The sequence below is a fragment of the Pseudophryne corroboree genome, chromosome 4 (assembly GCF_028390025.1).
Source record: "Pseudophryne corroboree isolate aPseCor3 chromosome 4, aPseCor3.hap2, whole genome shotgun sequence".
NCBI classification, from domain to species: domain Eukaryota; kingdom Metazoa; phylum Chordata; class Amphibia; order Anura; family Myobatrachidae; genus Pseudophryne; species Pseudophryne corroboree.
This window is the reverse complement of record NC_086447.1, coordinates 317,301,667-317,328,654: the sequence shown is the minus strand read 5'-3', so window position 1 is coordinate 317,328,654 and position 26,988 is coordinate 317,301,667. Positions and strand designations below refer to the sequence as shown.

The 26,988-nt window shown below is 48.6% G+C and overlaps 1 protein-coding gene across 2 annotated transcripts in view; it reads right to left on the bottom strand.

Moving 5' to 3' along the window:
• The window catches only part of FXR1 (FMR1 autosomal homolog 1), a 244,414-nt gene that overhangs the window by 35,350 nt on the left and 182,076 nt on the right, over positions 1-26,988 (bottom strand). For both annotated transcript variants that reach the window (XM_063916328.1, XM_063916327.1), the window contains exons 10-13: positions 5,204-5,313; positions 4,996-5,082; positions 4,701-4,908; positions 4,212-4,415 (exon numbers count right to left, since the gene is read on the bottom strand). In XM_063916328.1, the coding sequence (XP_063772398.1) occupies positions 4,212-4,415; positions 4,701-4,908; positions 4,996-5,082; positions 5,204-5,313 (609 nt within the window). The remainder of the gene's footprint in view (positions 1-4,211; positions 4,416-4,700; positions 4,909-4,995; positions 5,083-5,203; positions 5,314-26,988) is intronic.

Here is a 26,988-nt window from a genome sequence, read left to right as displayed (position 1 = left end):
CTGACTTAGGGCATTGTAAATGGCCCATAGTTTGTGTAGGGAAGTCTCCTGACTTTTCCATAGGCCTTGGAAGTTTCTTCCCTGTGTGACTGCCCCCCAGCCTTGAAGGCTGGCATCCGTGGTCACCAGGACCCAGTCCTGTATGCCGAATCTGCGGCCCCCTAGAAGATGAGCACTCTGCAGTCACCACCACAGCGACACCCTGGCCCTTGGAGACAGGGTTATCCGCCGATGCATCTGAGGATGCGACCCGGACCACTTGTCCAACAGATCCGACTGGAAGATCCTTGCATGGGACTTGGCGAATGGAAATTCTTCGTAAGAAGCTACCATCTTTCCCAAGGCTCGCGTGCATTGATGCACCGATACCTGTATTTGTATTAGGAGGTCTCCGTCTAGAGACGCCAACTCCTTGGACTTCTCCTCCGGGAGAAACCCTTTTTATCCTGTTCTGTGTCCAGAACCATACCCAGGAACAGTAGACGCGTCGTAGGAACCAGCTGCGACTTTGGAATATTCAGAATCCAGCCGTGCTGTTGTAGCACTTCCCGAGATAGTGCTACTCCGACGAACAACTGCTCCCTGGACCTCGCCTTTATAAGGAGATCGTCCAAGTACGGGATAAGTACTTCGGCCATTACCTTGGTAAATACCCTCGGTGCCGGGGACAGACCAACGGCAACGTCTGGAATTGGTAATGACAATCCTGTACCACAATTTTGAGGTACACCTGGTGAAGAGGGTAAATAGGGACATGCAGGTAAGTATCCTTGATGTCCAGTGATACCCTGAAATTTTCCAGGCTTGCAATAATCGCCCTGAGCGATTCCATTTTGAACTTGAACCTTCGTATATAAGTGTTCAAGGATTTTAATTTTAGAATGGGTCTCACCGAACCGTCTGGTTTCGGTACCACAACATTTTGGAATAGTAACCCCGGCCTTGTTGAAGGAGGGGTACCTTGATTTCACCTGCTGGAAGTACAGCTTGTGAATTGTCGCCAGTACTACCTTTCTCCGAGGGCAGCAGGCAAGGCTGATGTGAGGCAACGGCGAGGGGGAGTCGCCTCGAACTCCAGCCTGTATCTCTGTGATACTACTTGCAGAACCTAGGGATCCACCTGTGGGCAAGCCCACTGGTCCCTGCAGTTCCCGAGACGCGCCCCCACCGCACCTGTCTCCACCTGTGGAGCCACAGCGTCATGCGGTGGACTCAGAGGAAGCGAGGGAAGATATTTGATCCTGGGAACTGGCTGACTGGTGCAGCTTTTTTCTTCTTCCCTTGTCTCTGTGCAGAAAGGAAGCGCCTTTGACCCGCTTGCTTTTCTGAAGCCGAAAGGACTGTACCTGAAAATACGGTGCTTTCTTAGGCTTTTGTGAGGAAACCTGAGGTAAAAAAATTTTCTTCCCAGCTGTTGCTGTGGATACGAGGTCCCAGAGACCATCCCCAAACAATTCCTCACCCTTATAAGGCAGAATCTCCATGTGCCTTTTAAAGGCAGCATCACCTGTCCACTGCCGGGTTTCTAATACCCTCCTGGCAGAATGGACATTGCATTAATTCTGGATGCCAGCCGGCAAATATCCCTCTGTGCATCCTTTATATTTAAGACAACGTCTTAAATATGCTCAATGTTAGCAAAATATTATCCCTGTCTTAGCGTATTAATATTATCTGACAGGGTATCAGACCACGCTGCAGCAGCACTATTTATGCTGAGGCAATTGCAGGTTTCAGTATATAACCTGAGTGTGTAAATACAGACTTCAGGATCGCCTCCTGCTTTTTATCAGCAGGTTCCTTCAAGGTGGCCGTATCCTAAGACGGCAGTGCCACCTTTTGACAAACGTGTGAGCGCCTTATCCACCCTAAGGGATATCTCCCAACGTGACCTATCCTCTGGCGGGAAAGGGTACGCCATCAGTAACTTTTTAGAAATTACCAGTTTCTTATCGGGGGAAACCACGCTTCTTTACACACTTCATTCATTCATCTGATGGGGGAACAAAACACTGGCTGCTTTTTCTCCCCAAAAATAAAACCCCTTTTATGTGGTACTTGGGTTCATGTCAGAAAATGCGTAACACATTTTTCATTGCCGAGATCATGTAACGGATGTTCCTAGTGGATTGTGTATATGTCTCAACCTCGTCGACACTGGAGTCAGACTCCGTGTCGACATCTGTGTCTGCCATCTGAGGTAACGGGCGTTGTTTGAGCCCATGATGGCCTTTGAGACGCCTGGGCAGGCGCGGGCTGAGAAGCCGGCTGTCCCACAGCTGTTACGTCATCCAGCCTTTTATGTAAGGAGTTGACACTGTCGGTTAATACCTTCCACCTATCCATCCACTCTGGTGTCGGCCCCACAGGGGGCGACATCCCATTTATCGGCCTCTGCTCCGCCTCCACGTAACCTTCCTCATCCAACATGTCGACACAGCCGTACCGACACACCGCACACACACAGGGAATGCTCTGACTGAGGACAGGACCCCACAAAGTCCTTTTGGGAGACCGAGAGAGAGTATGCCAGCACACACCAGAGCACTATATAATGCAGGGATTAACACTATAACTGAGTGATTTTTCCCCAAATAGCTGCTTGTATACATATATTGCGCCTAAGTTTAGTGCCCCCCCTCTCTTTTTAACCCTTTGAGCCTGAAAACTACAGGGGAGAGCCTGGGGAGCTGTCTTTCAGCTGCACTGTGAAGAGAAAATGGCGCCAGTGTGCTGAGGGAGAAGCCCCGCCCCTTTTTCGGCGGAATTTCTCCCGCTTTTTCTGGAATACTGGCAGGGGTAATTTTACATCTATATAGCATCTGGGACTATATATGATGTAGATTTGCCAGCCAAGGTGTCATATATTGCCCTCAGGGCGCCCCCCCAGCGCCCTGCACCCATCAGTGACCGGAGTGTGAGGTGTACATGAGGAGCAATGGCGCACAGCTGCAGTGCTGTGCGCTACCTTGGTGAAGACCGAAGTCTTCTGCCGCCGATTTTCCGGACTCTTCATGCTTCTGGCTCTGTAAGGGGGACAGCGGCGCGGCTCCGGGAACGAACACCAAGGTCGGGTCCTGCGGTCAATCCCTCTGGAGCTAATGGTGTCCAGTAGCCTAAGAAGCCCAAACTACCACCTGTTAGGTAGGTTCGCTTCTTCTCCCCTTAGTCCCTCGCTGCAGTGAGTCTGTTGCCAGCAGATCTCACTGTAAAATAAAAAACCTAAATATACTTTCTTTCTAGGAGCTCAGGAGAGCCCCTAGTGTGCATCCAGCTCAGCCGGGCACAAGAATCTAACTGAGGTCTGGAGGATGGTCTTAGTGGGAGGAGCCAGTGCACACCAGGTAATCCTAAAGCTTTCTTTAGTTGTGCCCAGTCTCCTGCGGAGCCGCTAATCCCCATGGTCCTTACGGAGTCCCCAGCATCCACTTAGGACGTTAGAGAAATTGTGTACACACATGCTGTATTTTGGACAAACGTTGCCTTTTATCCCCTAAAAATACGTCTTTCTTTTATTATTTAAAGCATAACTGGAGCAATTGTTATATAAAAGTTGATATGGATTGGCTAGGGCTATTATAAAATAACAAAACAGAAGCAAACCACAACAAAGCGCACCTCTTATAAATCAGTTGGATTAAACAGGTATCGTTTCTAGTGCGCATGAGTTAAAATCCACTAAGAAGATGCTAGATTGTACTTCCCAATGAGGATAAGCTATATTAAGGGGAACAGCATCTTTTAAATACTAGTAATGAAAATACTTCTTAGTCACTACATGTTGCTAGTACGCATCAGGAGACTGTGATAATTAATTTGATAAATGACGTGTGTGCGAGTCTCTGAATCTGTATTTGAAGAGCTACAATGTAGAAGCCACAGCTTGTTTCCAATACAAGTCCTGTTCTACTCAGACTGCAGACTCAGTCTAACACATAATACATGTGTTTCAGAATGCTAGTACGGGACCTGGCGGCTCATTGACACCAAGCATCTCACATGGCATACTGAGGCTGGATGTAGGTGGACACATCTGAATAAAATTATACAAAAGCCATACACAATGAGACTAAATGAGGACTTTATGTTGTTGGCTGTTTTTTAGCACAAGTAGGCATGCAGTAGTAGACGGCTATTTATTAGATTGTGTGTGCATGCACTTCATGGTGGTCCAAGCAGTAAATCCTTTATATGAAGTTACATAACTGTACCAGAACTGATAGAAGACTTGCCCCCCCTAGATCCTCCACGTCCTCGACCAGCAGATCCACTACGACCTCTTCCTCCAGGACGCCTTCGGCTGTCTCTCTGTTGGCGGTTCTCTCTGTCATCTTCACCAGCTAGAGACCAGTCACTCAATTCATCTTTTCTTTCAGATTCAGTCTCGGATGGATTGGACAGTTCAGAGTTCGTACCTTTATAATAAAAAAAAAAAAAGGGGGGGGGGGGGAGAGAAGGGGTGTCCTTAAAAAATGTTTGTGCCATAGCAAGCATTTTTTTATTTTTTTTATTACAGCAGTCAAATATTTCTGCACTGCTGGTAACATAATGGCATCAGCAAGATCACAGAGAATGCGACCTTGTACTTGCAGGCACAAATAGCTTCTGCAGACAATTCTATGTCGTCCCTACAATACCACAGGTACTTTTTTTTTTAAATTTAGAAACATTTAAAAATAAGGAATGCAAGAAATTCATACCATAACCAGACGTATAATTTGGGCCCCTACGGCCTCGCCCTCTTCCACTATAGGACCTGCTTCCACGGACAGATGAGGCAGTACTTTCATCAGTCGCATAACCCTTTTCCTTTTCTGTTCCTCTGCTTGAAGATGGTCTAAAGCCCATACCAATTTGGCGAAGTTGTTCATCTATCTGAAGTCTTTCCAGTCTTAACTGCTCTACCTCCTGAGGTTTGTAAATGATAAACACATTTTCACTCACAGAACACCATAAAAACTTACAAGAGTTATGTGTACAAAATGATTCACTCACTTTTAGGTAAGCTATATGATATTCTAGGAGAACTTGGACATTTCCAATGCTTTCCTTTGTTCCCACAAAGACAAATGGAACCATACCCTGTAGAAAAATGAAATAGTGTCAGGCTCAGTCCATGTATAAACCAGTGAACCTATAAGAAACAAAGAAAAAACAAATGCGATAAAGACATAGGCTCAACCGTCCCTAGGTGCAGACTCACATCTTCACGAGGTAGCTTGGTTTCATTGTCCCCTTCAATTCTCACTCGTACTACTCCCGATTTGTCTACAATTTCTTGGATGACTTTTCCATTTTTGCCAATTACTTTTCCTGCAAACATAATATAACGAGATTTATGGTAATAACTTACCTTTGTTAAAACTCTTTCTGTGAGGTACACTGGGCTCCACAAGGATAGACATTGGGGTGTAGAGTAGGATCTTGATCCGAAGCACCAACAGGCTCAAAAGCTTTGACCTCCTTCCCAAGATGCATAGCGCCGCCTCCTATATCACCCCGCCTCCGTGCACAGGAGCTCAGTTATGTTAACCAGCCCAATGCAGTAGCAAGGAAGAGAGACGACAACTGCAAGTTGCCACAAACACCACTCTCCCCCGACAGGAGAAAGTGTCAGCGGCTATAGCCACACCAACCCAAAGAAGCTAAGTGCGTCAGGGTGGGCGCCTTGTGGAGCCCAGTGTACCTCGCAGAAAGATTTAACAAAGGTAAGTTCTTACCATAAATCTCGTTTTCTGCTGCGGGGTACATTGGGCTCCACAAGGATAGACATTGGGGATGTCCTAAAGCAGTTCCTTATGGGAGGGGAGGCACTGTAGCGGGCACAAGAACCCCGCGTCCAAAGGAAGCATCCTGGGAAGCGGCAATATCGAAGGCATAGAACCTTATAAACGTGGTTCGAGGACCACGTTGCCGCCTTGCACAATTGTTCAAGGGTCGCACCACGGCGGGCCGCCCAAGAAGGTCCTACAGACCGGGTAGAATGGGCCGTAATGTGAGCAGGAGCTGATAGACCAGCCTTCACAAAAGCATGTGCAATAAACCATTCTAATCCATCTGGCCAAAGTTTGCTTGTGAGCAGGCCAGCCATGCTTGTGAAAACCAAACAGAACAAAGAGAATCAGATTTCCTAATAGAAGCAATTCTCATCACATAGATATGGAGAGCCCGTACCACATCCAAAGACCGCTCTTTGGAAGACAAGTCAGGAGAGACCAGGGCCAGAACCACAATCTCCTGGTTAAGGTGGAACGAAGATACCACCTTAGGCAAATATCCGGGACGAGTTCGAAGAACCGCCCGGTCACGGTGAAAAATCAGATATGGGGAACTACAGGACAAGGCACCCAAATCCGACACTCTTCTAGCGGAGGCAATAGCCAGCAAAAACACCACCTTAAGGGATAGCCAAGGTCAGCTGAGCCAAGAGGTCCAAATGGGGACTCTTGCAACGCCTCCAACACCACCGACAAGTCCCAAGGAGGCACAGGCGGGACATAGGGAGGTTGGATACGCAACACACCCTGAGTAAAGTTATGAACATCAGGCAAGGTCAAAAATGTTCTCTGAAACACAGACAAGGCAGAAATATGAACCTTGAGGGAAGCCAGACGCAGGCCTACATCTAGGCACTGCTGCAGAAAAGCCAAAAGTTTGTCCGTACTAAACTTGGAAGCGTCATAATTGTTAGATGCGCACCAAACAAAATAAGAATGCCAGACCCTATGGTAAATCCGAGCAAAAGCCGGTTTCCAGGCCCGCAACATAGTTTGAATGACCGCCTCAGAAAACCCTTTAGCCCTCAAGACGGAAGCTTCAAGAGCCACGCCGTCAAAGACAGCCGCGCCAGGTTCTGGTAGACACAGGGGCCCTGAACAAGGAGGTCTGGGCGTTGTGGAAGTAGAATTGGACGCTCTGACGAGAGGCCCCAAAGGTCTGAGAACCAGTGCCGTCTGGGCCACGCTGGAGCTATGAGAAGCAGGATTCCTCCTTCCTGCTTGAACTTCCGAATTACCCTGGGCAGGAGTGACACCGGAGGGAACACGTACGGCAGCCGAAACTTCCACGGCACTGCCAGCGCATCCACGAATGCTGTTCGAGGATCCCTTGTTCTTGCTCCGAAGACCGGAACCTTGTGATTGTGTCGAAACGCCATCAGATCCACGTCTGGAAAGCCCCACCTTTCCACTAGGAGTTGAAACACTTCTGGATGGAGGCACCACTCTCCGGCGTATACGTCCTGACGACTGAGAAAGTCCGCTTCCCAATTCAGGACTCCCGGAATGAATATTGCCGATATGGCCGGTAGATGGTGTTCCGCCCATTGAAGAATCCGTGAGACTTCCTTCATTGCCAAGCGGCTTCGAGTGCCGCCTTGATGATTTATGTAAACCACTGTGGTGGCGTTGTCAGACTGTACTTGAACAGGACGGTTCTGAATTAAATGCTGGGCCAGGTTCAATGAGTTGAAGACAGCCCGTAATTCCAGAATGTTGATCGGGAGGAGAGACTCCTCCTTGGTCCACTGACCCTGAAGGGAGTGTTGCTCCAAAACCGCGCCCCAACCCCCTTAGACTGGCATCTGTCGTCAACAGGACCCAGTCGGATATCCTGAAAGGACGGCCCCTGCACAATTGTTGGTCCTGGAGCCACCAGTACAGCGACAGACGGACCTCCGGAGTCAATGAGATCATGTGAGACCTGATCCGGTGAGGCAGATCGTCCCACTTGGCCAGAATCGGCCTCTGGAGGGGGCGAGAATGGAATGGAGCATACTCCACCATGTCGAATGCTGACACCATGAGGCCCAGCACCTGCATCGCCGAATGGATCGACACTTGCGGACGAGAGAGGACACAACGAATCCTGTCCTGAAGCTTCAGGACTTTCTCCTGAGACAAGAACAACCGGTGGTTGTGAGTGTTCAACAGCGCTCCCAGGGGCACCATGCTCTGAGCAGGGACCAGGGAGGATTTCTTCCAGTTAAGGAGCCACCTGTGGGCTTGCAGAAACCGGACAGTCAGATCTAGGTGGCGTAGGAGAATTTCTGGGGAATTTGCCAGGATCAACAAGTCGTCCAGATACGGTAGGATCCTGACCCCTTGACGGCGGAGTACCACCGCCATAACTTTGTGAAGACTCGCGGAGCCGTGGTTAAACCAAAAGGTAACGCCCGAAACTGGTAATGGAGGTTGCCAACCGCAAACCTCAGGTATTGCTGATGCGACACTGCTATAGGAATATGCAGGTAAGCATCCTGTATATCCAGGGAGACCATATAATCCCCAGGTTCCAAGGCCAGAATGATAGAGCGAAGGGTTTCCATACGGAACTTGGAGACTCTCACAAACTTGTCCAATGCCTTGGAGGTTGAGAATGGGCCGTGAGGGCCCATTCGGTTTCGGGACTAGAAACAGCAGAGAATAGTATCCCCGGCCCCTCTGAGCAAGAGGCACCTGTACTACCACTCCTGTGCCCAGGAGGGTCTGTACCACCGAATGTAGAGTCTTTGCCTTCACCTGATCCGAAGGGACGTCTGTCAGGCAAAATCGACCAGGGGGACGGTTTTTGAAGGCTATGGCGTAACCTCGAGTGACGACTTCCCGTACCCAGGCATCTGAAGTGGTCTTCAACCATTCCTGGCTATACCCTAGAAGCAGGTCCCCCAGGGGGAGGCCCACCCCGTCATGCGGTAAGCTTATCGGTCTTGGAAGCTGGCTGACGGGCAGCCCAGGCTCCTTTGGGCTTCGGCTTACCAGGTTTGGAAGTACGGGCCTGTGGTACGCCTGACCTTTTGCTTTACCTGAAGGACGAAAGGGATGAAAGGAAGTACTTTTAGCCTTCGGCACAGAAGGAGCGGTACTTGGCAGACAGGCAGTTTTGGCAGAAGCCAAATCAGCCACTATCTTATTTAAGTCCTTCCCAAACAGACTATCTCCCTTAAAAGGGAGTACCTCCAGGGTTTTTCTAGAATCCAGATCCACAGACCAGGATCTCAGCCTCCATATCCGGCGAGCTAGGACTGACGTAGTAGAAGCCTTGGCTGCCAGAACCCCGGCATCAGAAGCCGCCTCTTTAATATAGTGAGAAGCTGTGACAATATATGACCAGCATTGTCTAGCATGGTCAGAAGAGATTTCAGCTTCCAACTCTTGGGCCCATGCTTCAATAGCTTCTGCAGCCCACGTCTTTGCCATAGTGGGCCCTGCGCAGCACCCGTGAGGGTGTAAATCGATCTTTTAGAGACGTGACGGTAGTGACAGGTAGAGCTGAGAAAAAAAACACCATCATTGCCACATGCGAGTCCACAGGAGGAGGGGTCTCCCAATTTTTAGACAGCTCTGGCGCGAGGGGATAGCGAGCAAGCAGCTTCTTGTGAGGCACGAACTTCTTACCTGGATTTTTCCCAGGATTCCTGACTTATATCAACCAGGTGATCAGTGGGAGGTAAAACTTGTTTAACCACCTTCTGACGCTTGAATCCATTTGGTTTCTTAGGAGGAACGGATAGCTCGGGATCATCCGTAATCTGTAGAATCAACTTAATAGCCTCCAATAGATCAGGAACATCCACTTGTCAACTACTATCCCCATCAGTATTATCAGTGTCAGAATCTGTGGGGTCAGTGTAAACGCCATCCTCATCTGACGAGGTGTCAGTGACAGCAGTGGATTGTGAGGAAGTAATGGCCCGCTTAGAGGACTCCTTGGTTTTAGGCGGGCGAGGGTTAGACTTTAATAGTCAGGGATTGGTTCAATTATTGTAACTGAGTGAACAATCTGCAGCGAGGACCATATAAGGTTGGACCGGCATTAGAGATGAGCGGGTTCGGTTCCTCGGAATCCGAACCCCCCCAAACTTCAGCCTTTTTACACGGGTCCGAGGCAGACTCGGATCTTCCCGCCTTGCTCGGTTAACCCGAGCGCGCCCGAACGTCATCATCCCGCTGTCGGATTCTCGCGAGACTCGGATTCTATATAAGGAGCCGCGCGTCGCCACCATTTTCACACGTGCATTGAGATTGATAGGGAGAGGACGTGGCTGGCGTCCTCTCCGTTAGAATAGATAGAGACACTTGAGTTGATTTACTACTAACTTAGTAATTTTGGGGAGCATTAGGAGTACTCAGAGTGCAGAGTTTTGCTGATAGTTACTAGTGACCACCACCAGTTTTATTTATTATTTAATATAATCCGTTCTCTGCCTTAAAAAAAACGATACACAGTCACATACCATATCTGTGCTCAGCCTCAGTGTGCTGCATGATAATATTGCATTGTTATCATGCAGCACACTGAGGCTGAGCACAGATATGGTATGTGACTGTGTATCGTTTTTTTAAGGCAGAGAACGGATTATATTAAATAATAAATAAAACTGGTGGTGGTCACTAGTAACTATCAGCAAAACTCTGAGTACTCCTAATGCTCCCCAAAATTACTAAGTTAGTAGTAAATCAACTCAAGTATACTGCATTGTACCACAAAGAATTCCTAGTGTACGTGAGTACACCTGGCAAATAAAGCTGATTCTGATATCATCTATGTATATCTGACTGTGCTGAGTGCTCACTGCTCACACAGCTGAATTGTGGGGGAGACTGGGGTGCAGTTATAGCAGGAGTACAGTGCACACTTTTGCTGCCAGTGTGACTGACCAATGACCACCAGTATATTGTCTGCCTGAAAAAGTTAAACACTCCTGTGGTGGTTTTTTTTTTTATTCTATAAACGCATTCTGCTGACAGTGTCCAGCAGGTCCGTCATTCATTATATTATATAAATATTTACCTGCAGTAGTGTTATATTTTTTTTGTTCATCTCTATCATCTTTATCATCTCTATATTAGCAGACGCAGTACGGTAGTCCACGGCTGTGGCTACCTCTGTGTAGTCAGTGCTCGTCCATAATTGTATACCTACCTGTGGTGGGTTTTTTTTTCTATCTTCTTCATACTAGTAGTTTAGGAGTCTGCTGACAGTGTCCAGCAGGTCCGTCATTATATTATATATACCTGCAGTAGTGATATATATATATTTTTTATATCATTATCATCTCTATACTAGCAGACGCAGTACGGTAGTCCACGGCTGTAGCTACCTCTGTGTCGTCAGTGCTCGTCCATAATTGTATACCTACCTGTGGTGGGGTTTTTTTTTCTATCTTCTTCATACTAGTAGTTTAGGAGTCTGCTGACAGTGTCCAGCAGGTCCGTCATTATATTATATATACCTGCAGTAGTGATATATATATATTTTTTTATATCATTATCATCTCTATACTAGCAGACGCAGTACGGTAGTCCACGGCTGTAGCTACCTCTGTGTCGTCAGTCACTCGTCATCCATAAGTATACTAGTATCCATCCATCTCCATTGTTTACCTGAGGTGCCTTTTAGTTGTGCCTATTAAAATATGGAGAACAAAAATGTTGAAGTTCCAAAAATAGGGAAAGATCAAGATCCACTTCCACCTCGTGCTGAAGCTGCTGCCACTAATCGTGGCCGAGACGATGAAATTCCATCAACGTCGTCTGCCAAGGCCGATGCCCAATGTCATAGTACAGAGCATGTAAAATCCAAAACACAAAATATCAGTAAAAAAAGGACTCAAAAATCTAAAATAAAATCGTCGGAGGAGAAGCGTAAACTTGCCAATATGCCATTTACCACACGGAGTGGCAAGGAACGGCTGAGGCCCTGGCCTATGTTCATGGCTAGTGGTTCAGCTTCACATGAGGATGGAAGCACTCAGCCTCTCGCTAGAAAAATGAAAAGACTTAAGCTGGCAAAAGCACAGCAAAGAACTGTGCGTTCTTCGAAATCACAAATCCACAAGGAGAGTCCAATTGTGTCGGTTGCGATGCCTGACCTTCCCAACACTGGACGTGAAGAGCATGCGCCTTCCACCATTTGCACGCCCCCTGCAAGTGCTGGAAGGAGCACCCGCAGTCCAGTTCCTGATAGTCAGATTGAAGATGTCAGTGTTGAAGTACACCAGGATGAGGAGGATATGGGTGTTGCTGGCGCTGGGGAGGAAATTGACAAGGAGGATTCTGATGGTGAGGTGGTTTGTTTAAGTCAGGCACCCGGGGAGACACCTGTTGTCCGTGGGAGGAATATGGCCATTGACATGCCTGGTGAAAATACCAAAACAATCAGCTCTTCGGTGTGGAAGTATTTCAACAGAAATGCGGACAACAGGTGTCAAGCCGTGTGTTGCCTTTGTCAAGCTGTAATAAGTAGGGGTAAGGACGTTAACCACCTCGGAACATCCTCCTTTATACGTCACCTGCAGCGCATTCATCATAAGTCAGTGACAAGTTCAAAAACTTTGGGCGACAGCGGAAGCAGTCCACTGACCAGTAAATCCCTTCCTCTTGTAACCAAGCTCACGCAAACCACCCCACCAACTCCCTCAGTGTCAATTTCCTCCTTCCCCAGGAATGCCAATAGTCCTGCAGGCCATGTCACTGGCAATTCTGACGAGTCCTCTCCTGCCTGGGATTCCTCCGATGCATCCTTGAGTGTAACGCCTACTGCTGCTGGCGCTGCTGTTGTTGCTGCTGGGAGTCGATGGTCATCCCAGAGGGGAAGTCGTAAGACCACTTTTACTACTTCCACCAAGCAATTGACTGTCCAACAGTCCTTTGCGAGGAAGTTGAAATATCACAGCAGTCATCCTGCTGCAAAGCGGATAACTGAGGCCTTGACATCCTGGGCGGTGAGAAACGTGGTTCCGGTATCCATCATTACTGCAGAGCCAACTATAGACTTGTTTGAGGTACTGTGTCCCCGGTACTAAATACCATCTAGGTTCCATTTCTCTAGGCAGGCGATACCGAAAATGTACACAGACCTCAGAAAAAGACTCACCAGTGTCCTAAAAAATGCAGTTGTACCCAATGTCCACTTAACCACGGACATGTGGACAAGTGAAGCAGGGCAGACTCAGGACTATATGACTGTGACAGCCCACTGGGTAGATGTATTGACTCCCGCCGCAAGAACAGCAGCGGCGGCACCAGTAGCAGCATCTCGCAAACGCCAACTCTTTCCTAGGCAGGCTACGCTTTGTATCACCGCTTTCCAGAATACGCACACAGCTGAAAACCTCTTACGGCAACTGAGGAAGATCATCGCAGAATGGCTTACCCCAATTGGACTCTCCTGTGGATTTGTGGCATCGGACAACGCCAGCAATATTGTGTGTGCATTAAATCTGGGCAAATTCCAGCACGTCCCATGTTTTGCACATACCTTGAATTTGGTGGTGCAGAATTATTTAAAAAACGACAGGGGCGTGCAAGAGATGCTGTCGGTGGCCAGAAGAATTGCGGGACACTTTCGGCGTACAGGCACCACGTACAGAAGACTGGAGCAACACCAAAAACGCCTGAACCTGCCCCTGCCATCATCTGAAGCAAGAAGTGGTAACGAGGTGGAATTCAACCCTCTATATGCTTCAGAGGTTGGAGGAGCAGCAAAAGGCCATTCAAGCCTATACAACGGACCACGATATAGAAGGTGGAATGCACCTGTCTCAAGCGCAGTGGAGAATGATTTCAACGTTGTGCAAGGTTCTGCAACCTTTTGAACTTGCCACACGTGAAGTCAGTTCAGACACTGCCAGCCTGAGTCAGGTCATTCCCCTCATCAGGCTTTTGCAGAAGAAGCTGGAGACATTGAAGGAGGAGCTAACACTGAGCGATTCCGCTAGGCATGTGGGACTTGTGGATGGAGCCCTTAATTCGCTTAACAAGGATTCACGGGTGGTTAATCTGTTGAAATCAGAGCACTACATTTTGGCCACCGTGCTCGATCCTAGATTTAAAACCTACGTTGTATCTCTCTTTCCGGCAGACACAAGTCTGCAGGGGTTCAAAGAACTGCTGGTGAGAAAATTGTCAAGTCAAGCGGAACGCGACCTGTCAACATCTCCTCCTTCACATTCTCCAGCAACTGGGGGTGCGAGGAAAAGGCTCAGAATTCCGAGCCCACCCGCTGGCGGTGATGCAGGGCAGTCTGGAGCGACTGCTGATGCTGACATCTGGTCCGGACTGAAGGACCTGCCAACGATTACGGACATGTCGTCTACTGGCACTGCATATGATTCTCTCACCATTGAAAGAATGGTGGAGGATTATATGAGTGACCGCATCCAAGTAGGCACGTCAGACAGTCCGTACGTATACTGGCAGGAAAAAGAGGCAATTTGGAGGCCCTTGCACAAACTGGCTTTATTCTACCTAAGTTGCCCTCCCACAAGTGTGTACTCCGAAAGAGTGTTTAGTGCCGCCGCTCACCTTGTCAGCAATCGGCGTACGAGGTTACTTCCAGAAAATGTGGAGAAGATTATGTTCATTAAAATGAATTATAATCAATTCCTCCATGGAGACATTCACCAGCAGCAATTGCCTCCACAAAGTACACAGGGAGCTGTGATGGTGGATTCCAGTGGGGACGAATTGATAATCTGTGAGGAGGGGGATGTACACGGTGATGAATCGGAGGATGATGATGAGGTGGACATCTTGCCTCTGTAGAGCCAGTTTGTGCAAGGAGAGATTAATTGCTTCTTTTTTGGTGGGGGTCCAAACCAACCCGTCATTTCAGTCACAGTCGTGTGGCAGACCCTGTCACTGAAATGATGGGTTGGTTAAAGTGTGCATGTCCTGTTTATACAACATAAGGGTGGGTGGGAGGGCCCAAGGACAATTCCATCTTACACCTCTGTTTTCTTTCATTTTTCTTTGCGTCATGTGCTGTTTGGGGAGTGTTTTTTGGAAGGGCCATCCGGCCTGACACTGCAGTGCCACTCCTAGATGGGCCTGGTGTTTGTGTCGGCCACTAGGGTCGCTTAGCTTACTCACACAGCTACCTCATTGCGCCTCTTTTTTTCTTTGCGTCATGTGCTGTTTGGGGAGTGTTTTTTGGAAGGGCCATCCTGCGTGACACTGCAGTGCCACTCCTAGATGGGCCAGGTGTTTGTGTCGGCCACTTGGTCGCTGGATGACTAAGCTCAGCGACCCTCGGTGCAAATTTTAGGACTAAAAATAATATTGTGAGGTGTTCAGAATAGACTGAAAATGAGTGGAAATTATGGTTATTGAGGTTAATAATACTTTGGGATCAAAATGACCCCCAAATTCTATGATTTAAGCTGTTTTTTAGGGTTTTTTGAAAAAAACACCCGAATCCAAAACACACCCGAATCCGACAAAAAAAATAAGATTTTACTTACCGATAAATCTATTTCTCGTAGTCCGTAGTGGATGCTGGGGACTCCATCAGGACCATGGGGAATAGCGGCTCCGCAGGAGACGGGGCACAAAAATAAAGCTTTAGGATCAGGTGGTGTGCACTGGCTCCTCCCCCTATGACCCTCCTCCAAGCCTCAGTTAGGATACTGTGCCCGGACGAGCGTACACAATAAGGAAGGATATTGAATCCCGGGTAAGACTCATACCAGCCACACCAATCACACCGTACAACTTGTGATCTGAACCCAGTTAACAGTATGACAAACGTAGGAGCCTCTGAACAGACGGCTCACAACAATAACAACCCGATTTTTTTGTAACAATAACTATGTACAAGTATTGCAGACAATCCGCACTTGGGATGGGCGCCCAGCATCCACTACGGACTACGAGAAATAGATTTATCGGTAAGTAAAATCTTATTTTCTCTGACGTCCTAAGTGGATGCTGGGGACTCCGTCAGGACCATGGGGATTATACCAAAGCTCCCAAACGGGCGGGAGAGTACGGATGACTCTGCAGCACCGAATGAGAGAACTCCAGGTCCTCTTTAGCCAGGGTATCAAATTTGTAGAATTTTACAAACGTGTTCTCCCCCGACCACGTAGCTGCTCGGCAGAGTTGTAATGCCGAGACCCCCCGGGCAGCCGCCCAGGATGAGCCCACTTTCCTTGTGGAATGGGCCTTGACAGATTTTGGTTGTGGCAAGCCTGCCACAGAATGTGCAAGTTGAATTGTGCTACAAATCCAACGAGCAATCGTCTGCTTAGAAGCAGGAGCACCCAGCTTGTTGGGTGCATACAATATAAACAGCGAGTCAGACTTTCTGACTCCAGCCGTTCTTGAAATATATATTTTCAATGCCCGGACCACGTCCAACAACTTGGAATCCTCCAAATCGTTAGTAGCCGCAGGCACCACAATAGGCTGGTTCAGGTGAAACGCTGACACCACCTTAGGCAGAAAAGGAGGACGCGTCCGCAGTTCTGCCCTGTCCGAATGGAAAATCAGATATGGGCTCTTATATGATAAAGCCGCTAATTCTGATACTCTCCTGGCTGAAGCCAGGGCCAGTAGCATGGTTACTTTCCATGTAAGATATTTCAACTCCACCGATTTGAGTGGCTCAAACCAATGGGATTTGAGAAAATCCAAAACTACATTAAGATCCCACGGTGCCACTGGGGGCACAAACGGGGGCTGTATATGTAGTACTCCTTTTACAAAAGTCTGGACTTCAGAAACTGAAGCCAATTCTTTCTGGAAGAAAATCGACAGGGCCGAAATTTGAACCTTAATGGACCCCAATTTGAGGCCCATAGACAATCCTGTTTGCAGGAAATGTAGGAATCGACCCAGTTGAAATTCCTCCGTGGGGGCCTTCCTGGCCTCACACCACGCAACATATTTTCTCCAAATGCGGTGATAATGTTGTGCAGTCACCTCCTTCCTGGCTTTTACCAGTGTAGGAATGACCTCTTCCGGAATGCCTTTTTCCCTTAGAATTCGGCGTTCAACCGCCATGCCGTCAAACGCAGCCGCGGTAAGTCTTGGAATAGACACGGTCCCTGCTGAAGCAGGTCCCGTCTTAGAGGTAGAGGCCACGGATCCTCCGTGAGCATCTCTTGAAGTTCCGGGTACCAAGTTCTTCTTGGCCAATCCGGAGCCACGAGTATCGTTCTTACTCCCCTTTGCCGTATAATTCTCAGTACTTTTGGTATGAGAGGCAGAGGAGGGAACACATACACCGACTGGAACACCCACGGTGTTACCAGAGCGTCCACAGCTATTGCCTGAGGGTCTCTTGACCTGGCGCAATACCTGTCCAGTTTTTTGTTGAGGCGGGACGCCATCATATCCACCTTTGGTTTTTCCCAACGGTTCACAATCATGTGGAAGACTTCTGGATGAAGTCCCCACTCTCCCGGGTGTAGATCGTGTCTGCTGAGGAAGTCTGCTTCCCAGTTGTCCACTCCCGGAATGAACACTGCTGACAGTGCTATCACATGATCTTCCGCCCAGCGAAGAATCCTTGCAGCTTCTGCCATTGCTGTCCTGCTTCTTGTGCCGCCCTGTCTGTTTACGTGGGCGACTGCCGTGATGTTGTCCGACTGGATCAACACCGGCTGACCCTGAAGCAGGGGTTTTGCCAGACTTAGAGCATTGTAAATCGCTCTTAGCTCCAGTATATTTATGTGAAAAGACATCTCCAGGCTTGACCATACTCCCTGGAAGTTTCTTCCCTGTGTGACCGCTCCCCAGCCTCTCAGACTGGCATCCGTGGTCACCAGGACCCAGTCCTGTATGCCGAATCTGCGGCCCTCTAACAGATGAGCACTCTGCAACCACCACAGAAGAGACACCCTTGTCCGTGGTGATAAGGTTATCCGCTGGTGCATCTGCAGATGCGATCCGGACCATTTGTCCAACAGATCCCACTGAAAAGTTCGTGCGTGGAATCTGCCGAATGGAATCGCTTTGTAAGAAGCCACCATCTTTCCCAGGACTCTTGTGCATTGATGCACAGACACTTTTCCTGGTTTTAGGAGGTTCCTGACAAGTTTGGATAACTCCTTGGCTTTCTCCTCCGGAAGAAACACCTTTTTCTGAACCGTGTCCAGAATCATTCCCAGGAACAGCAGACGTGTTGTCGGTGTCAACTGAGATTTTGGAAAATTCAGAATCCACCCGTGTTGTTGCAGCACTAATTGGGTTAGTGCTACTCCGTCCTCCAGCTGTTCTCTGGACCTTGCCCTTATCAGGAGGTCGTCCAAGTAAGGGATAATTAATACGCCTCTTCTTCGAAGAAGAATCATAATTTCGGCCATTACCTTGGTAAAGACCCGAGGTGCCGTGGACAATCCAAACGGCAGCGTCTGAAACTGATAATGACAGTTTTGCACCACGAACCTGAGGTACCCTTGATGTGAAGGGCAAATTGGGACATGCAGGTAAGCATCCTTTATGTCCAGGGACACCATAAAGTCCCCTTCTTCCAGATTCGCTATCACTGCTCTGAGTGACTCCATCTTGAATTTGAATTTCTGTATGTACAGGTTCAAAGATTTCAGATTTAGAATAGGTCTTACCGAGCCGTCCGGCTTCGGTACCACAAATAGCGTGGAGTAATACCCTTTTCCTTGTTATAGGAGGGGTACCTTGACTATCACCTGCTGAGAAAACAGCTTGTGAATGGCTTCCAATACCGTCGCCCTGTCTGAGGGAGACGTTGGCAAAGCAGACTTTAGGAACCGGCGAGGGGGAGACTTCTCGAATTCCAACCTGTAACCCTGAGATACTACCTGCAGGATCCAGGGGTCCACCTGTGAGCAAGCCCACTGTGCGCTGAAATTCTTGAGTCGACCCCCCACCGCTCCTGAGTCCGCTTGTAAAGCCCCAGCGTCATGCTGAGGGCTTTGCAGAACCCTGGGAGGGCTTCTGTTCCTGGGCAGGGGCTGCTTGCTGTCCTCTCTTACCCCTTCCTCTGCCCCGGGGCAGATATGACTGTCCTTTTGCCCGCTTGTTCTTATAGGACCGAAAGGACTGCGGCTGAAAAGACGGTGTCTTTTTCTGTTGGGAGGGGGTCTGAGGTAAAAAGGTGGATTTTCCGGCAGTTGCCGTGGCCACCAGATCCGATAGACCGACGCCAAATAATTCCTCCCCTTTATACGGCAATACTTCCATATGTCGTTTAGAATCCGCATCACCTGACCACTGTCGCGTCCATAAACTTCTTCTGGCAGATATGGACATCGCATTTACTCTCGATGCCAGAGTGCAAATATCCCTCTGAGCATCTCGCATATAAAGAAAAGCATCCTTTAATTGCTCTATAGTCAATAAAATACTGTCCCTATCCAGGGTATCAATATTTTCAGTCAGGGAATCCGACCAGACCACCCCAGCACTGCACATCCAGGCTGAGGCGATGGCTGGTCGCAGTATAACACCAGTATGTGTGTATATACTTTTTAGGGTAGTTTCCAGCCTCCTATCAGCTGGATCCTTGAGGGCGGCCGTATCAGGAGACGGTAACGCCACTTGTTTTGATAAGCGTGTGAGCGCCTTATCCACCCTAGGGGGTGTTTCCCAGCGCGCCCTAACCTCTGGCGGGAAAGGGTATAATGCCAATAACTTTTTTGAAATTAGCACTTTTCTATCTGGGTTAACCCACGCTTCATCACATACATCATTCAATTCCTCCGATTCAAGAAAAACTACAGGTAGTTTTTTCACCCCCCACATAATACCCCTTTTTGTGGTACTTGCAGTATCAGAGATATGCAAAGCCTCCTTCATTGCCGTGATCATATAACGTGTGGCCCTACTTGAAAATACGTTTGTTTCTTCACCGTCGACACTAGATTCAGTGTCCGTGTCTGGGTCTGTGTCGACCGACTGAGGTAAAGGGCGTTTTACAGCCCCTGACGGTGTCTGAGACGCCTGGGCAGGTACCAACTGGTTTTCCGGCCGTCTCATGTCGTCAACTGATTTTTGTAATGTGCTGACATTATCACGTAATTCCATAAACAAAGCCATCCATTCCGGTGTCGACTCCCTGGGGGGTGACATCACCATTATCGGCAATTGCTCTGCCTCCACACCAACATCGTCCTCATACATGTCGACACACACGTACCGACACACAGCAGACACACAGGGAATGCTCTTATCGAAGACAGGACCCCACTAGCCCTTTGGGGAGACAGAGGGAGAGTTTGCCAGCACACACCCAAGCGCTATAATATATATGGGAACAACCTTATATAAGTGTTGTATCCTTATAGCAGCTTAAATATATAAAATATCGCCAAAAAAGGTGCCCCCCCTCTCTGTTTTACCCTGTTTCTGTAGTGCAGTGCAGGGGAGAGTCCTGGGAGCCTTCCTCACAGCGGAGCTGAGCAGGAAAATGGCGCTGTGTGCTGAGGAGAATAAGCCCCGCCCCCTATTCCGGCTGGCTTTTCTCCCGGAGTTTGAGATATCTGGCATGGGTTTAATACATCCATATAGCCTCAAGGGCTATATGTGATGTATTTTTTAGCCATAAAAGGTATTATACATTGCTGCCCAGGGCGCCCCAAGCAGCGCCCTGCACCCTCCGTGACCTATGGTGTGAAGTGTGTGACAACAATGGCGCACAGCTGCAGTGCTGTGCGCTACCTTCATGAAGACTGAAAAGCCTTCTGCCGCCGGTTTCTGGACCTTCAATCTTCAGCATCTGCAAGGGGGGTCGGCGGCGCGGCTCCGGGACGAACCCCAGGGTGAGACCTGTGTTCCGACTCCCTCTGGAGCTAATGGTGTCCAGTAGCCTAAGAAGCCAATCCATCCTGCACGCAAGTGAGTTGAACTTCTCTCCCCTAAGTCCCTCGATGCAGTGAGCCTGTTGCCAGCAGGACTCACTGAACATAAAAAACCTAAAAACTTTTTCTAAGCAGCTCCTTAAGAGAGCCACCTAGATTGCACCCTGCTCGGACGGGCACAAAAAATAAGAATTTACTTACCGATAATTCTATTTCTCGGAGTCCGTAGTGGATGCTGGGGTTCCTGAAAGGACCAGGGGGATAGCGGCTCCGCAGGAGACAGGGCACAAAAAAGTAAAGCTTTTACCAGATCAGGTGGTGTGCACTGGCTCCTCCCCCTATGACCCTCCTCCAGACTCCAGTTAGGTACCGTGCCCGGACGAGCGTACACAATAAGGGAGGCAATTTGAATCCCGGGTAAGACTCATACCAGCCACACCAATCACACCGTACAACTTGTGATCTAAACCCAGTTAACAGTATGATAACAGAAAGAGCCTCTTAAAGATGGCTCCTTAACAATATAACCCGAATTTGTTAACAATAACTATGTACAGTATTGCAGATAATCCGCACTTGGGATGGGCGCCCAGCATCCACTACGGACTCCGAGAAATAGAATTATCGGTAAGTAAATTCTTATTTTCTCTATCGTCCTAAGTGGATGCTGGGGTTCCTGAAAGGACCATGGGGATTATACCAAAGCTCCCAAACGGGCGGGAGAGTGCGGATGACTCTGCAGCACCGAATGAGAGAATTCCAAGTCCTCTTTTGCCAGGGTATCAAATTTGTAGAATTTTACAAACGTGTTTTCCCCCGACCACGTAGCTGCTCGGCAGAATTGTAATGCCGAGACCCCTCGGGCAGCCGCCCAAGATGAGCCCACCTTCCTTGTGGAATGGGTCTTAACAGATTTAGGCTGTGGCAGGCCTGCCACAGAATGAGCAAGTTGAATTGTGTTACAAATCCAACGAGCAATCGTCTGCTTAGAAGCAGGGGCACCCAACTTGTTGGGTGCATATAGTATCAACAGCGAGTCAGATTTTCTGACTTCAGCCGTCCTTGAAATGTATATTTTTAAGGCTCTGACAACGTCCAACAACTTGGAGTCCTCCAAGTCGCCAGTGGCCGCAGGCACCACAATAGGTTGGTTCAGGTGAAACGCTGATACCACCTTAGGGAGAAAATGCGGACGAGTCCTCAGTTCTGCCCTATCCGAATGGAAGATTAGATAAGGGCTTTTATAAGATAAAGCCGCCAATTCAGATACTCTCCTGGCGGAAGCCAGGGCCAGTAACATAGTCACTTTCCATGTGAGATATTTAAAATCCACCTTTTTCAATGGTTCAAACCAATGGGATTTGAGGAAATCTAAAACTACATTTAGATCCCACGGTGCCACCGGAGGCACCACAGGAGGCTGTATATGCAGTACTCCTTTAACAAAAGTCTGTACCTCAGGAACTGAGGCCAATTCTTTTTGGAAGAATATTGACAGGGCCGAAATTTGAACCTTAATAGATCTCAATTTGAGACCCATAGACAATCCTGATTGTAGGAAATGTAGGAAACGACCCAGTTGAAATTCCTCCGTCGGAACACTCCGATCCTCGCACCACGCGACATATTTTCGCCAAATGCGGTGATAATGTTTCGCGGTGACTTCCTTCCTTGCCTTAATCAAGGTAGGAATGACTTCTTCTGGAATGCCTTTCCCTTTTAGGATCTGGCGTTCAACCGCCATGCCGTCAAACGCAGCCGCGGTAAGTCTTGAAAGAGACAGGGACCCTGTTGTAGCAGGTCCCTTCTCAGAAGTAGAGGGCACGGGTCGTCCGTGACCAACTCTTGAAGTTCCGGGTACCAAGTCCTTCTTGGCCAATCCGGAGCCACTAGTATTGTTCTTACTCCTCCTCACCGTATAATCTTCAATACCTTTGGTATGAGAGGCAGAGGAGGAAACACATATACTGATTTGTACACCCAAGGTGTTACCAGTGCGTCCACAGCTATTGCCTGTGGATCTCTTGACCTGGCGCAATACTTGTCCAGTTTCTTGTTGAGGCGAGACGCCATCATGTCTACCATTGGTCTTTCCCAACAGTTTATTAGCATGTGGAAGACTTCTGGATGAAGACCCCCCTCTCCCGGGTGAATATCGTGTCTGCTGAGGAAGTCTGCTTCCCAGTTGTCCACGCCCGGGAAGAACACTGCTGACAGTGCTATTACGTGATTCTCCGCCCAGCGAAGAATGTTGGCAGCTTCTGCCATTGCACTCCTGCTTCTTGTGCCGCCCTGTCTGTTTACATGGGCGACCGCCGTGATGTTGTCCGACTGAATCAACACCGGTTTTCCTTGCAGGAGTGGTTCCGCCTGGCTTAGAGCATTTTAGATTGCTCTTAGTACCAGAATGTTTATGTGAAGAGACTTTTCCAGGTTCGTCCATACCCCCTGGAAGTTTCTTCCTTGTGTGACTGCTCCCCAACCTCTCAGGCTGGCGTCCGTGGTCACCAGGATCAAATCCTGTATGCCGAATCTGCGGCCCTCCAATAGATGAGCCTTTTGCAACCACCACAGAAGATATACCCTTGTCCTTGGCGACAGGGTTATTCGCAGGTGCATCTGAGGATGCGACCCTGACCATTTGTCCAACAGATCCCTTTGGAAAATTCTTGCATGGAATCTGCCGAATGGAATTGCTTCGTAAAAAGCCACCATTTTTCCCAGGACTCTTGTGCATTGATGTACAGACACCTTTCCTGGTTTTAGGAGGTTCCTGACAGGTCGGATAACTCCTTGGCTTTTTCCTCGGGAAGAAAAACCTTTTTCTGAACCGTGTCCAGAATCATCCCTAGGAACAGCAGACGTATCGTCGGAAAACAGCTGCGATTCTTGGAATATTTAGAATCCAGTCGTGCCGTCGAAGAACTACTTTAGATAGTGCTCTTCCGACCTCCAACTGTTCTCTGGAACTTGCCCTTTTTAGGTCGTGCAAGTAAGGGATAATTTAGATGCCTTTTTTCTTTGAAGAAACATCTTTTCGGCCATTACCTTGGTAAAAAGGCCCGGGGTGCCGTGGATAATTCAAACGGCATCGTCTGAAACTGATATTGACAGTTCTGTACCACGAACCAGAGGTACCCTTGATGAGAAGGACAAAATTTGGACATGGAGGTAATCCTTGATGTCCAGGGACACCATATAGTCCCCTTTTTTCCGGTTCGCTATCACTGCTCTGAGTGACTTTATCTCGATTTGAACCTTTTATGTAAGTGTTCAAAACATTTTAGATTTAGACTATGTGTCACCAAGCCGTCTGGCTTCAGTACCACAATATAGTGTGGAAAAATAATACCCTTTTCCTTGTCGTAGGAGGGGTACTTTGATTATCACCTGCTGGATATACAGCTTGTGAATTGTTTCCAATGCTGCCTCCCTGTCGGAGGGAGCCGTTGGTAAAGCAGACTTCAGGAACCTGCGAGGAGAAGATGTCTCGACTCTCCAATCTTTACCCCTGGAATAATACTCGTACGATCTAGGGGTCAACTTGCGAGTGATCCCACTGCGCCCTGAGACTCTTGAGACTACCCCCCCACCTTGAGTCCGCTTGCACGGCCCCAGCGTCATGCTGAGGACTTGGCAGACGCGGTGGAGGGCTTCTTTTCCTGGGAAAGGGCTGCCTGCTGCAGTCTACTTCCCTTACCTCTATGTCTGGGCAGATATGACTGGCCTTTTGCCTGCATGCCCTCATGGGAAAGGAAAGATTGAGGCTGAAAAGACGGTGTCTTTTTTAGCTGAGATGTAACTTGGGGTAAAAAAGGTTGGATTTCCCAGCTGTTGCTGTGGTCCCCAGGTCCGATGGACCGACCCCCAAATAACTCCTTCCCTTTATACAGCAATACTTCCATCTGCCGTATGGGATCTGTATCACCTGACCACTGTCGTGTCCCTGACATCTTCTGGGAGATATGGACAACGCACTTATCTTGATGCCAGAGAGCAAATATCCCTCTGTGCATCTCACATACATATATATAGAATGCATCCTATTAAATGCTCTACATGAATAAAATATTTTCAGTCAGGGAATCCGACCAAGCCAACCCAGCACTGCATCTCCAGGCTGATGGCGATCGCTGGTCGCAGTATAACCACCGTATGTGTGTATATACTTTTTAGGATATTTTTCCAGCTTCCTATCAGCTGGCTCCTTGAGGGCGGCCGTATCTGGAGACGGTAACGCCACTTGATAAGCGTGTGAGCGCCTTATCACCCTAAGGGGTGTTTCCCAACGTACCCTAATTTCTGGCGGGAAAGGGTATAACGCCAATATTTGCTATCGGGGTAACCCTACGCATCATCACACACTTCATTTTATTTTATCTGATTCAGGAAAAACTACAGGTAGTTTTTTCACTCCCACATAATACCCTTTCTTGTGGTACTTGTAGTATCAGAAACACGTAACACCTCCTTCATTGCCCTTAACGTGTGGCCCTAATGAGAAATACGTTTGTTTATTCACCGTCGACACTGTATTCAGTGTCCGTGTCTGTGTCTGTGTCGACCGACTGAGGTAAATGGGCGTTTTTAAAACCCCTGACGGTGTTTCTGAGACGCCTGGACCGGTCCTAATAGATTGTCGGCCGTCTCATGTCGTCAACCGACCTTGCAGCGTGTTGACATTCTCACGTAATTCTCTAAATAAGCCATCCATTCCGGTGTCGACTCCCTAGAGAGTGACATCACCATTACAGGCAATTTCTCCGCCTCCTCACCAACATCGTCCTCATACATGTCGACACACACGTACCGACACACAGCACTCTGACAGAGGACAGGACCCACTAGCCCTTTGGGGAGACAGAGGGAGAGTCTGCCAGCACACACCAAAAACGCTATAATTATATAGGGACAACCTTATATAAGTGTTTCTCCCTTATAGCATCTTTTATATATATACAATATCGCCAAAATCAGTGCCCCCCCTCTCTGTTTTAACCCTGTTTCTGTAGTGCAGTGCAGGGGAGAGCCTGGGAGCCTTCTCTCCAGCTTTTCTGTGAGAGAAAATGGCGCTGTGTGCTGAGGAGATAGGCCCCGCCCCTTTTTCGGCGGGCTCGTCTCCCGCTATTTTTGAAGTTAGGCAGGGGTTAAATATCTCCATATAGCCTCTGTGGGCTATATGTGAGGTATTTTTTGCCTCTAATAAGGTTTTTATTTGCCTCTCAGAGCGCCCCCCCCAGCGCTCTGCACCCTCAGTGACTGTTGTGTGAAGTGTGCTGAGAGGAAAATGGCGCACAGCTGCAGTGCTGTGCGCTACCTTTATGAAGACTCAGGAGTCTTCAGCCGCCGATTTTGGACCTCTTCTCTCTTCAGCGTCTGCAAGGGGGCCGGCGGCGCGGCTCCGGTGACCATCCAGGCTGTACCTGTGATCGTCCCTCTGGAGCTAGTGTCCAGTAGCCAAGCAGCAAATCCACTCTGCACGCAGGTGAGTTCACTACTTCTCCCCTAAGTCCCTCGTTGCAGTGATCCTGTTGCCAGCAGGACTCACTGTAAAGTAAAAAACCTAAGCTAAACTTTCTCTAAGCAGCTCTTTAGGAGAGCCACCTAGATTGCACCCTTCTCGTTCGGGCACAAAATCTAACTGGAGTCTGGAGGAGGGTCATAGGGGGAGGAGCCAGTGCACACCACCTGATCTGGTAAAAGCTTTACTTTTTTGTGCCCTGTCTCCTGCGGAGCCGCTATCCCCCTGGTCCTTTCAGGAACCCCAGCATCCACTTAGGACGATAGAGAAACCTAACTGAGGCTTGGAGGAGGGTCATAGGGGGAGGAGCCAGTGCACACCACCTGATCCTAAAGCTTTATTTTTGTGCCCTGTCTCCTGCGGAGCCGCTATTCCCCATGGTCCTGACGGAGTCCCCAACATCCACTTAGGACGTCAGAGAAAATTCGGTGAGGTTTTGCCAAAACGCGTTCGAACCCAAAACACGGCCACGGAACCGAACCCAAAACCAAAACCCGAAAAATTTCCGGTGCACATCTCTAACCGGCATAGGAGGTTCCATAGGGGGCGTTAGTTTAGTAACTAGCGCATTCAGTAGCGTAGAGACAGTAGCCCACGGCGGGTCATTCTGGACCCCCGTTGCTAAAGTCCCACTTGGGGGCCAGGAACCCCCAGAACCAGAGCCCTCAGCTGCTGTAATTTCCTCAAAAGTATCTGTGGCCTCAGCACCACTACCAGTGTGTTCAGCCCCAGAACCGTTACCCTCATAAGCAGACATGTTATAACTTGCAGTATAAGGTAACATAGTACAATTTGTCAGCAGCACAATACCTGACCCAAACCCCTGCACAGTGTTATCAGCACAAACAGGGATTCAGGAAAGATATGGCGACTAAAATCACAGAGACAAATACAATTTAAGTAT